This window comes from Coregonus lavaretus, assembly GCF_964263955.1.
Source record: "Coregonus lavaretus genome assembly, chromosome: 12".
In the NCBI taxonomy this organism is placed as follows: domain Eukaryota; kingdom Metazoa; phylum Chordata; class Actinopteri; order Salmoniformes; family Salmonidae; genus Coregonus; species Coregonus lavaretus.
The window spans coordinates 45,991,619-46,002,712 of record NC_139999.1 but is presented as its reverse complement, the minus strand read 5'-3'; the positions used below and the strand labels follow the sequence as shown (position 1 = coordinate 46,002,712).

Genomic DNA, 11,094 nt, shown 5'->3' with positions numbered 1-11,094 from the left:
ATTATTGTCTTTTTCTATATTGATCCTCTGTCAGCTTGAGTTTCGTCAGAAAGACAGCATTAAAGAGGGTGGAATGCAAACACAAAAGTCGTCAAACTGTTCAGAAAATGATATTTATTCTACAATGAATTGGTCACAGGAGATCTTAGTTGTGCTATTATGTGAACTCCTAGAACTATATAAAGAAACCTCAGTCTTAATTGTTGCTCTTCTTAATTCTAGAACACAATTATTGTATGTTTAGTGTTCATGAGTTGGTGGTGGGAGCAACTACATGGTCAGTTAGAGTTGTGTGACGGTGAAGTCAGCTAGCTCCCCCTGTAGGGCAGACTGAAGCGGCAGCAACCAGCATGCCACGGTGGGGGCAGAGCGAGCACTGAGATCCACAGCAGAGTCCCTACAACACACACACACACACACACAATCCACAACAAGGTTCTTAATATAATAGCATAAACAGAATACCAAATACACATCCTTGATATAGATACACAGTAGTATCACACACAACCTATGACCAGTCAGATCACTGCAGTTTGTGTCTGATAGACAGTTCAACTTACCTGGAGACGTCTACTTCTTTGTCCTGAATCTTAAGTTTCATTGTTGTTCCCTGGACCTCCTCATAGGCAACAGGTGGACGGGCTGCAACACACAGTACAAATAATGTAGTTACGAAAGTTCAATCAGAAAGGAAGGTCTGAATGGATCATCACTTTTCATTCATCTAGAAAACTCATAATTCACATCGCTTCCTATCTCACTCATCAGCATAGCAGGTGTTCTATATGGTAGTTTCTATAATGTTACCTCGTCAGCGTGGCAGGTATTTATAGGTCATAATGTTACCTTATCAGTTTAGCGTCACGTCACTCTTCCTCCTTTCCTATTAGCAAGCGTGCGGATTGTCATTCACCTATTAAACTTCAACCTATAAGCATGGCACACTATAGCAATTGCACCACGGTTGCTGATGAACCTATTGGCTCATTTGTGCAATGATCACTATCCTTTCTTTTAACCAATGGGCATGAATCTAGGGGAGTATTTATATGTCAACTCAAACCTTGTGTCTCCCACTTGTTGTTTTGCAGCAACAGTCTTCCAACGACCTTCCATCAACAGCATAATAACCTTAAGGCCCGTCATTGGAACTCCTTTCCCCTAGAGAGTGGGGTTTCGATGCCAGCTGCCCAGCATAGGGCAACCTGTCATCAGCATCTGGCTCTGAGGAGCATTCCTCAGAGACAAGGCCTACCCCAAACTATTCAATAAAATGTATTATTATATTCTGTCTCTGTTGTCATTCAGTTAAGCCTGTACTCGATTGAACTGTCACCATAAACCAAAAGGCCATTATGAAGAGATGGTCCTCTGTAGCTCAGGAGTGGTCCTCTGTAGATTAGTTGGTGGAGCATAGCGCTTGCAACACCAGAATTGTGGGGTTGATTCCCGGGACCACCCATACGTAAAATGTATGCACACCTGACTGTTACAGGAGGGGGTCGCAGTTCCGGAGCGACCCACTAGGTGTTATCCTCCGACAACCTTAGGCACCTCCTCACTCACAGTCTGGACTAATCATTATCCTATTGGTGTCACCTGTGTCTACCTGTTCACCAGTGTATTTATGCCCTCACTTCCCTGTGTTCCCTTGCTCAGTTTTCTCTGCTAGTTTCTCTATGTCCAGCAGTACTACTCAGTGTCTGATCGGAGACCTATGTACAGGTGCTTGAGAAGTGTTCTCCCTGTTTTCGTTATTTGTTTCACTCTTAGGTAGTATTTCGTATTTTGGCTGTCAGATGGTTTTTGGAGACTTACAGTTGAAGTCGGAAGTTTACATACACTTAGGTTGGAGTCATTAAAACTCGTTTTTCAACCACTCCACAAGTTTCTTGTTAACAAACTATAGTTTTGGCAAGTCGGTTAGGACATCTACTTTGTGCATGACACAAATATTTTTCCAACAATTGTTTACAGACAGATTATTTCAATTATAATTCACTCTATCACAATTCCAGTGGGTCAGAAGTTTACATACACTAAGTTGACTGTGCCTTTAAACAGCTTGGAAAATTCCAGAAAATAATGTCATGGCTTTAGAAGCTTCTGATAGGCTAATTGACATCTTTTGAGTCAATTGGAGGTGTACCTGTGGATGTATTTCAAGGCTTACCTTCAAACTCAGTGCCTCTTTGCTTTACATCATGGGAAAATCAAAAGAAATCAGCCAAGACCTCAGAAAAAAAATTGTAGACCTCCACAAGTCTGATTCATCCTTGGGAGCAATTTCCAAACGCCTGAAGGTACCACGTTCATCTGTACAAACAATAGTACGCAAGTATAAACACCATGGGACCACGCAGCCGTCATACCACTCAGGAAGGAGACGCGTTCTGTCTCCTAGAGATTAACGTAGTTTTGGTGTGAAAAGTGCAAATCAATCCCAGAACAACAGCAAAGGACCTTGTGAAGATGCTGGAGGAAACAGGTACAAAAGTATCTATATCCACAGTAAAACGAGTCCTATATCGACATAACCTGAAAGGCCGCTCAGCAAGGAAGAAGCCACTGCTCCAAAACCGCCATAAAAAAGCCAGACTACGGTTTGCAACTGCACATGGGGACAAAGATCATACTTTTTGGAGAAATGTCCTCTGGTCTGATGAAACAAAAATAGAACTGTTTGGCCATAATGACCATCGTTGTGTTTGGAGGAAAAAGGGGTTTGCTTGCAAGCCGAAGAACACCATCCCAACCATGACGCACGGGGGTGGCAGCATCATGCTGTGGGGGTGCTTTGCTGCAGGAGGGACTGGTGCACTTCACAAAATAGATGGCATCATGAGGAAGGAAAATTATGTGGATATATTGAAGCAACATCTCAAGACATCAGTCAGGAAGTTAAAACTTGGTCGCAAATGGGTCTTCCAAATGGACAATGACCCCAAGCATACTTCCAAAGTTGTGGCAAAATGGCTTAAGGACAACAAAGTGAAGGTATTGGAGTGGCCATCACAAATCCCTGACCTCAATCCTATAGGTTTGTGGGCAGAACTGAAAAAGCGTGTGCGAGCAAGGAGGCCTACAAACCTGATTCAGTTAATCCAGCTCTGTCAGGAGGAATGGGCCAAAATTCACCCAACTTATTGTGGGAAGCTTGTGGAAGACTACCCGAAACGTTTGACCTAAGTTAAACAATTTAAAGGCAATGCTACCAAATACTAATTGAGTGTATGTAAACTTCTGAACCACTGGGAATGTGATGAAATAACTAAAAGCTTAAATAAATCATTCTCTCTACTATTATTCTGACATATCACAATCTTAAAATAAAGTGGTGATCCTAACTGACCTAAGACAAGGAATTTTTACTAGGATTAAATGTCAGGAATTGTGAAAAACTGAGTTAAAATGTATTTGGCTAAGGTGTATGTAAACTTCCGACTTCAACTGTACTTGCTCCGTCTTTCTTTTATCGTGATAAGTCTGTTATTTAGTATTTTGGCTTCTGGACCACCAGTAAAGATCCTTGTTTCACCATCTCTGCATACTGCCTACTGTATATCCTCCACCACACCTGGGTCACACCTCACACCAACCCTTACACATGACTATTAGTCGCTTTGGATAAAAGAGTCTGCTAAACGGCATATGTTATCATATATTATATTATACCGCGTCACTAAATAACATACTTTCATCTGTGTCATACAAAACAATTAATGTCAAAAATCAAAACAAATATTGTTTTCAAAAGTGTCTCATCACATATAGAAACAAAGAGAAGATGTCATGACTATTGAATAGACCATAAGAACATGAAGTGGAGTGACTGATTATGTTTCACTCACCCATGATCCCGGTAATGTTGTCTCCTGTTGTGCGCTGCCTCAGGACGGGCCACAGGAACTTGATTCCATTCCTCTTGTAGAACATGATGATGACCCGTGTTGACGCTATGGTGACATCCATCTCCCTGTCCCTTAGGAACAGAGACACACTGCAGGAAGAGACATAACAAGACTCCGATGTATCAATTCAATCATCTGAAAAACACCACCCTATAAAGTACCCTATATAGCTACTGTATAACAATTCCAGTCATTATGCAACTTTAGTAATATACACTCTAGAGCTCTTTATGTCCCCACACAATACTACATTCTAAACCAGACTGAACGCTACGCTCACTATTGTCTCACTTCACTTGGTTTAACCAGGCTGAAAAACATAAAACACCTAGCACTGCACAAAAGGCAAAAGCAGAATTCTAATCACAGAAACAAAACAATAGCACAAAATGACTTTTATCAGAAAGTATGTAGTTGGTATATGATTCAGCACTTGTCTGTTTCGTGGTTGATTTCCAGGCTCCAGTAGAAGTATGTTGCATTCTGTCCATCGTTGAAAGTGATGCCAGTGGTGTCGAACTCAATATGTTGATCACTTTTGTAATGGATCACAATCTTCTGGTAGCCTGCACTGGCTGATTGTCCAAGCTGACCGTTCATAGACAACTCTGGTGAAAGACGGACACCGTTCATTCATTCAACAATGTTTGAGGAGTGAGTGGATGATGAGGACAGGACAATTAACAATTGAATGAATTAATGAATTAAATACAATTTTGATTTAAAATTAGAATCCATTTCTAAGGTCAAGTCACCATTGTTGGGGTCCATTAGCAGTCTGAGAGAGAGAGACGCAGGGATGTCATAGCACAGTGGCAGAGCCTGACCCTCAGCCGGCAACAAGAACCTCAGGAGAGGACTCACTGAGAGAGATAGAGCGAGAGAGAGAGAGAGAGGGAGAGAGAGAGAGAAAATAGAGAAAGGGATGGCGAGAGGGAGAGGGACAGATAAAGAGAATGCAGAAGGGAGCGTAAGATACTTAGGTTGTGAGAAAACAGCAATAACCGTATACAACATCTTAAATACACGAAAAATACATTTTGAGAGCGACATAAATATTGCAGTACCAGTTGTAGTTGTAGTTCTCATTGTAGTTTTAATTGAGCGAGTTTGTGGAGGATCATAAGACTCTGAAACTGTAACATGAGAGAAAACTCACAGAGAGAGTCCTACACACAGTCAGAACATGAACACAAATAATCCTACACACAGATACAGACACACAAAATATCAAACAATGATTTCTTTAATGTGGAAGAATTACCCAGGACAAAGTCAGGAAATGACTGTATGGCATGACCAACATCATAATCAGCATCAAACATCAAGCCTATGACAAAAAACAACACAAATTGAGCACACGTAAACTGATGTTCAACAAGTACAGCTGTGATATAGGGGAAAGAGAGTCACTTGCCGTGTCTTGTCGGGATTACTCTTCTTTCCAGTCCCCTTGTCTTAGCATTTCCTGTAAAGCAGGAGCAGTTGTAAAACTCATCACAGAATATTGGGAATTGGTCAGAATTCTATCATTGCGGATATTGTTTTCTTCTGCACTACACTTTCACAGCAGTTGAACTTGACACACTTGCCTCTTAGTCCTTGTTTTGGGGAAAGACCAGCTAGGGAAGGAGGAAAGTTCATTGAGTTAATAGTGCTGGGAGAATCCACTGATGTAGTATCTCTTTATTGTTGTAGATTTGACGGTTTTCCCCTTTACTCCTTTTTTCTCTCTTCCCCATCTTTTTTGTTTTGTTTGTAAAAGTGTATTGGGACGAAATTTTTTGAAAAATTACACTTTAAATGAATGTCCATTTGATTTGATTAAATCAATGTACTAATCTAAACCTGATCCCACTGATCTTGATACTATTTATACCGGTTTTAGTCACTCACGGCCAGTTTATTAGGGAACACCCATCTAGTATCAGGTCGGACCCCCCTTTGCCTCCAGAACAGCCTGAAATCTTTGGGGCATTGATTCTACAAGGTGTCTGAAACGTTCGTTGCTCAATTGGTATCAAGGGACCTAACATGTGACAGGAAAACATTCCCCACACCATTACACCACCGCCACCAGCCTGTACAGTTGACATCAGGCAGGATGGGGCCATAGACTCATACCTGCTTACGCCAAATCCTGACTCTGCCATCATCATGATGCAACAGCATTCGTCGGACCAGGCAATATTTTTCCATTCCTCAACTGTCCAGTGTTGGTGATCGCGTGCCAACTGGAGCCACTTCTTCTTGTTTTTAGCTGATAGGAGTGGAACCCGGTGTGGTCGTCTGCTGCAATAGTCCATCCGTGACAAGGATCGACGAGTTGTGCATTTCCGAGATGTCGTTCTGCACACCACTGTTGTACTGCGCCGTTATTTGTCTGTTTGTGGCCTGCCTGTTACCATTCTTACCATTCTCCTTCGACCTTTCTGGCCATTCTCCTTTGACCTTTCTGGCCATTCTCCTTTGACCTTTCTGGCCATTCTCCTTCGACCTTTCTGGCCATTCTCCTTCGACCTTTCTGGCCATTCTCCTTCGACCTTTCTCATCAACTAACTGCTTTCGTCCACAGGACTGCCGCTGACTGGATTCTCGGTAAACCCTAGATACTGTCATGCGTGAAAAGCCCAGGAGGGCACCGTTTCTGAGATACTGGATCTGCCGCGCCTGGCAACGACGATCATACCACACTCAAAGTCTCTTAGGTCACTTATTTTGCCCATTCTAATGTTCAATGGAACAGTAACTGAACGCCTCGATGCCCGTCTGCCTGCTTTATATAGCAAGCCACGGCCACGTGACTCACTGTCTGTAGGAGCGATCAATTTTCGTGAACGGGGTGGTGTACCTAATAAACTTGCCGGTGAGTGTATATTTTTACTGTAGTTCTTTTCTTTCCATTCTGTCCAACTACAAACACACATTCTGCACCAAAGGACCAAAGGATTGACAGCCGTCCCATATAGTTTGCAAAATAAACTCAGCAAAAAAAGAATTGTCCCTTTTTCAGGACCCTGTCTTTCAAAGATAATTTGCAGAAATCCAAATAGCTTCACAGATCTTTATTGTAAAGGGTTTAAACACTGTTTCCCATGCTTGTTCAGTGAACCATAAACAATTAATGAACATGCAGCTGAGGAACGGTCGTTAAGACACTAACAGCTTACAGACAGTAGGCAATTAAGGTCACAGTTATGAAAACTTAGGACACTAAAGAGGCCTTTCTACTGACTCTGAAAAACACCAAAAGAAAGATGCCCAGGGTCCCTGCTCATCTGCGTGAACGCGCCTTAGGCATGGTGCAAGGAGGCATGAGGACTGCAGATGTGGCCAGGGCAATAAATTGCAATGTCCGTACTGTGAGACACCTAAGACAGCGCTACAAGGAGACAGGACGGACAGCTGATCATCCTCGCAGTGACAGACCACGTGTAACAACACCTGCACAGGATCGGTACATCTGAACATCACACCTGCAGGACATGTACAGGATGGCAACAACAACTGCCCGAGTTACACCAGGAACGCACAATCCCTCGATCAGTGCTCAGACTCTCCGCAATAGGCTGAGAGAGGCTGGACTGAGGGCTTGTAGGCCTGTTGTAAGGTAGGTCCTCACCAGACATCACCGGCAACAACTTCCCCTATGGGCACAAACCCACCGTCGCTGGACCAGACAGGACTGGCAAAAAGTGCTCTTAACTGACGATTCGCGTTTTTTTCTCACCAGGGGTGATGGTCAGATTCGAGTTTATCGTCGAAGGAATGAGCGTTACACCAAGGCCTGTACTCTGGAGCGGGATCGATATGGAGGTGGAGGGTCCGTCATGGTAGTAGAGAGGCTATATACAGGGGGATAGTGGTACAGAGTCAATGTGCGGGGGCACCAGCTAGTCGAGGTAATTGAGGGAACATGTACATGTGGGTAGAGTTAAAGTGACTATACATCAATAATAAACAGAGTAGCAGCAGCGTAAAAGAGGGGGATGGGGTGGGGTGGGGGGGCATTGCAAATAGTCCGGGTAGCCATGATTAGCTGTTCAGGAGTCTTATGGCTTGGGGGTAGAAGCTGTTGAGAAGCATTTTGGACCTAGACATGGCGCTCCATTACCGCTTGACTAGGGTGGCTGGAGTCTGACAATTTTTAGGGCCTTCCTCTGACACCGCCTGGTATAGAGGTCCTGGATGGCAGGAAGCTTGGCCCCAGTGATGTACTGGGCCGTACGCACTACCCTCTGTAATGCCTTGCGGTCGGAGGCTGAGCAGTTGCCATACCAGGCGGTGATGCAACCAGTCAGGATGCTCTCGATGGTGCAGCTGTAGAACTTTTTGAGGATCTGAGGACCCATGCCAAATCTTTTCAGTCTCCTGAGGGGGAATAGGCTTTGTCGTGCCCTCTTCACGACTGTCTTGGTGTGTTTGGACCATGATAGTTTGTTGGTGATGTGGACACCAAGGAACTTGAAGCTCTCAACCTGTTCCACTACAGCCCCGTCGATGAGAATGGGGGCGTGCTCGGTCCTCCTTTTCCTGTAGTCCACAATCATCTCCTTTGTCTTGATCACGTTGAGGGAGAGGTTGTTCTCCTGGTACCACAAGGCCAGGTCTCTGACCTCCTCCCTATAGGCTGTCTCATCATTGTCGGTGATCAGGCCTACCACTGTTGTGTCGTCGGCAAACTTAATGATGGTGTTGGAGTCGTGCCTGGCCATGCAGTCATGGGTGAACAGGGAGTACAGGAGGGGACTGAACACGCACCCCTGAGGGGCCCCCGTGTTGAGGATCAGCGTGGCAGATGTGTTGTTACCTACCCTTATCACCTGGGGGCGGCCCGTCAGGAAGTCCAGGATCCAGTTGCAGAGGGAGGTGTTTAGTCCCAGGATCATTAGCTTAGTGATGAGCTTTGAGGGCACTATGGTGTTGAACGCTGAGCTGTAGTCAATGAATAGTATTCTCACGTAGGTGTTCCTCTTGTCCAGGTGGGAAAGGGCAGTGTGGAGTGCAATAGAGATTGCATCATCTGTGGATCTGTTGGGGCGGTATGCAAATTGGAGTGGGTCTAGGGTTTCTGGGATAATGGTGTTGATGTGACCCATGACCAGCCTTTCAAAGCACTTCATGGCTACAGACGTGAGTGCTACAGGTCGGTAGTCATTTAGGCAGGTTATGTTAGTGTCCTTGGGCACAGGGACTATGGTGGTCTGCTTGAAACATGTTGATATTACAGACTCAGTCAGGAACATGTTGAAAATGTCAGTGAAGACACCTGCCAGTTGGTCAGCACATGCTCGGAGTACACGTCCTGGTAATCCGTCTGGCCTCGCGGTCTTGTGAATGTTGAACCGCTTAAAAGTCTTACTCACATCGGCTACGGAGAGCGTGATCACATAGTCATCCAGAACAGCTGATGCTCTCATGCATGCTTCAGTGTTGCTTGCCTCGAAGTGAGCATAGAAGTAATTTAGCTTGTCTGGTAGGCTTGTGTCACTGGGCAGCTCGAGGCTGTGCTTCCCTTTGTAGTCTGTAATAGTTTTCAAGCCCTGCCACATCCGACGAGCGTCAGAGCCAGTGTAGTACGATTCAATCTTAGTCCTGTATTGACTCTTTGCCTGTTTGATGGTTCGTCGGAGGGCATAGCGGGATTTCTTATAAGCGTCCGGGTTAGAGTCCTGCTCCTTGAAAGCGGCAGCTCTACCCTTTAGCTCAGTGGGGATGTTGCCTGTAATCCATGGCTTCTGCTTTGGGTATGTACGTACGGTCACTGTGGGGACGACGTCATCGATGCACTTTTTGATGAAGCCAGTGACTGATGTGGTGTACTCCTCAATGCTATCTGAAGAATCCTGAAACATATTCCAGTCTGTGCTAGCAAAACAGTCCTGTAGCTTAGCATCTGCGTCATCTGACCACTTTTTTATTAACCGAGTCACTGGTGCTTCCTGCTTTAGTTTTTGCTTATAAGCAGGAATCAGGAGGATAGAGTTATGGTCAGATTTGCCAAATGGAGGGCGAGGGAGAGCTTTGTATGCGTCTCTGTGTGTGGAGTAAAGGTGGTCTAGAGTTTTTTTCCCTCTGGTTGCACATTTAACATGCTGGTAGAAATTAGGTAGAACGGATTTAAGTTTCCCTGCATTAAAGTCCCCGGCCACTAGGAGCGCTGCCTCTGGATGAGCGTTTTCCTGTTTACTTATGGCCTTATACAGCTCATTGAGTGCAATATTAGTGCCAGCATCGGTTTGTGGTGGTAGATAGACAGCTACGAAAAATATAGATGAAAACTCTCTTGGTAAAATTTGGGCCTTGTCGGGTGTCTGTAGGATATCCTTTGTGTCCAACTCGTTGAAGAAAAAATCTTTGTCCAATACGAGGTGAGTAATCGCTGTCCTGATTTACAGAAGCTCTTTTTGGTCATAAGAGACGGTGGCAGAAACATTATGTACAGAATAAATTACAAACAACGCGAAAAAACACACATAATAGTACAATTGGTTAGAGGGCTGTAAAACGGCAGCCATCTTCTCTGGCGCCACGAAAAAAAAAAAAAAATTATAATAATAAATGACAATGCCACCAGCCATACTGCTCATTCTGTGCGTGATTTCCTGCAAGACAGGAATGTCAGTGTTCTGCCATGGCCATCGAAGAGCCCGGATCTCAATCCCATTGAGCACGTCTGGGACCTGTTGGATCGGAGGGTGAGGGCTAGGGCCATTCCCCCCAGAAATGTCAGGTGAACTTGCATTTGCCTTGGTGGAAGAGTGGGGTAACATCTCACAGCAAGAACTGGCAAATCTGGTGCAGTCCATGAGGAGGAGATGCACTGCAGTACTTAATGCAGCTGGTGGCCACACCAGATCCAGACTGTTACTTTTGATTTTGACCCCCCCTTTATTCAGGGACACATTATTCAATTTCTGTTAGTCACATGTCTGTGGAACTTGTTCAGTTATTTTGACGTACCGATTCCATGGCATAGCGTTTCTGAACTGATACGCAAAACGACGCCGGATTCAAAACTTAGAGTTTTTCAATTTAAATTATGATACAAAATTCTTGCTACCAATAGAATGTTATTTATATGGGGGATACAATCTTCCCAGCTCTGCAGATTTTGCTGCGAAGAGACAGAATCATTAGATCATTTGTTTTGGTACTGTCCATTTGTAGCTTGTTTTTG

General features: G+C 44.4%; 1 protein-coding gene across 2 annotated transcripts in view; it reads right to left on the bottom strand.

Annotated features, from left to right (window-relative positions):
- Positions 1-94: 94 nt before the first annotated feature.
- LOC311138524 (inter-alpha-trypsin inhibitor heavy chain H3-like) overlaps positions 95-11,094 on the bottom strand; it is a 48,375-nt gene continuing 37,375 nt past the window's right edge. Inside the window, exons 16-24 of one of the 2 annotated variants that reach the window (XM_084173237.1) lie at positions 5,507-5,536; positions 5,332-5,382; positions 5,179-5,244; positions 4,982-5,050; positions 4,670-4,777; positions 4,348-4,522; positions 3,855-4,003; positions 564-645; positions 95-397 (exon numbers count right to left, since the gene is read on the bottom strand). In XM_084173237.1, the coding sequence (XP_084029363.1) occupies positions 283-397; positions 564-645; positions 3,855-4,003; positions 4,348-4,522; positions 4,670-4,777; positions 4,982-5,050; positions 5,179-5,244; positions 5,332-5,382; positions 5,507-5,536 (845 nt within the window). In that variant the 3' untranslated portion in view covers positions 95-282. The remainder of the gene's footprint in view (positions 398-563; positions 646-3,854; positions 4,004-4,347; positions 4,523-4,669; positions 4,778-4,981; positions 5,051-5,178; positions 5,245-5,331; positions 5,383-5,506; positions 5,537-11,094) is intronic. The other variant, XM_084173238.1, reaches the window with a different exon arrangement.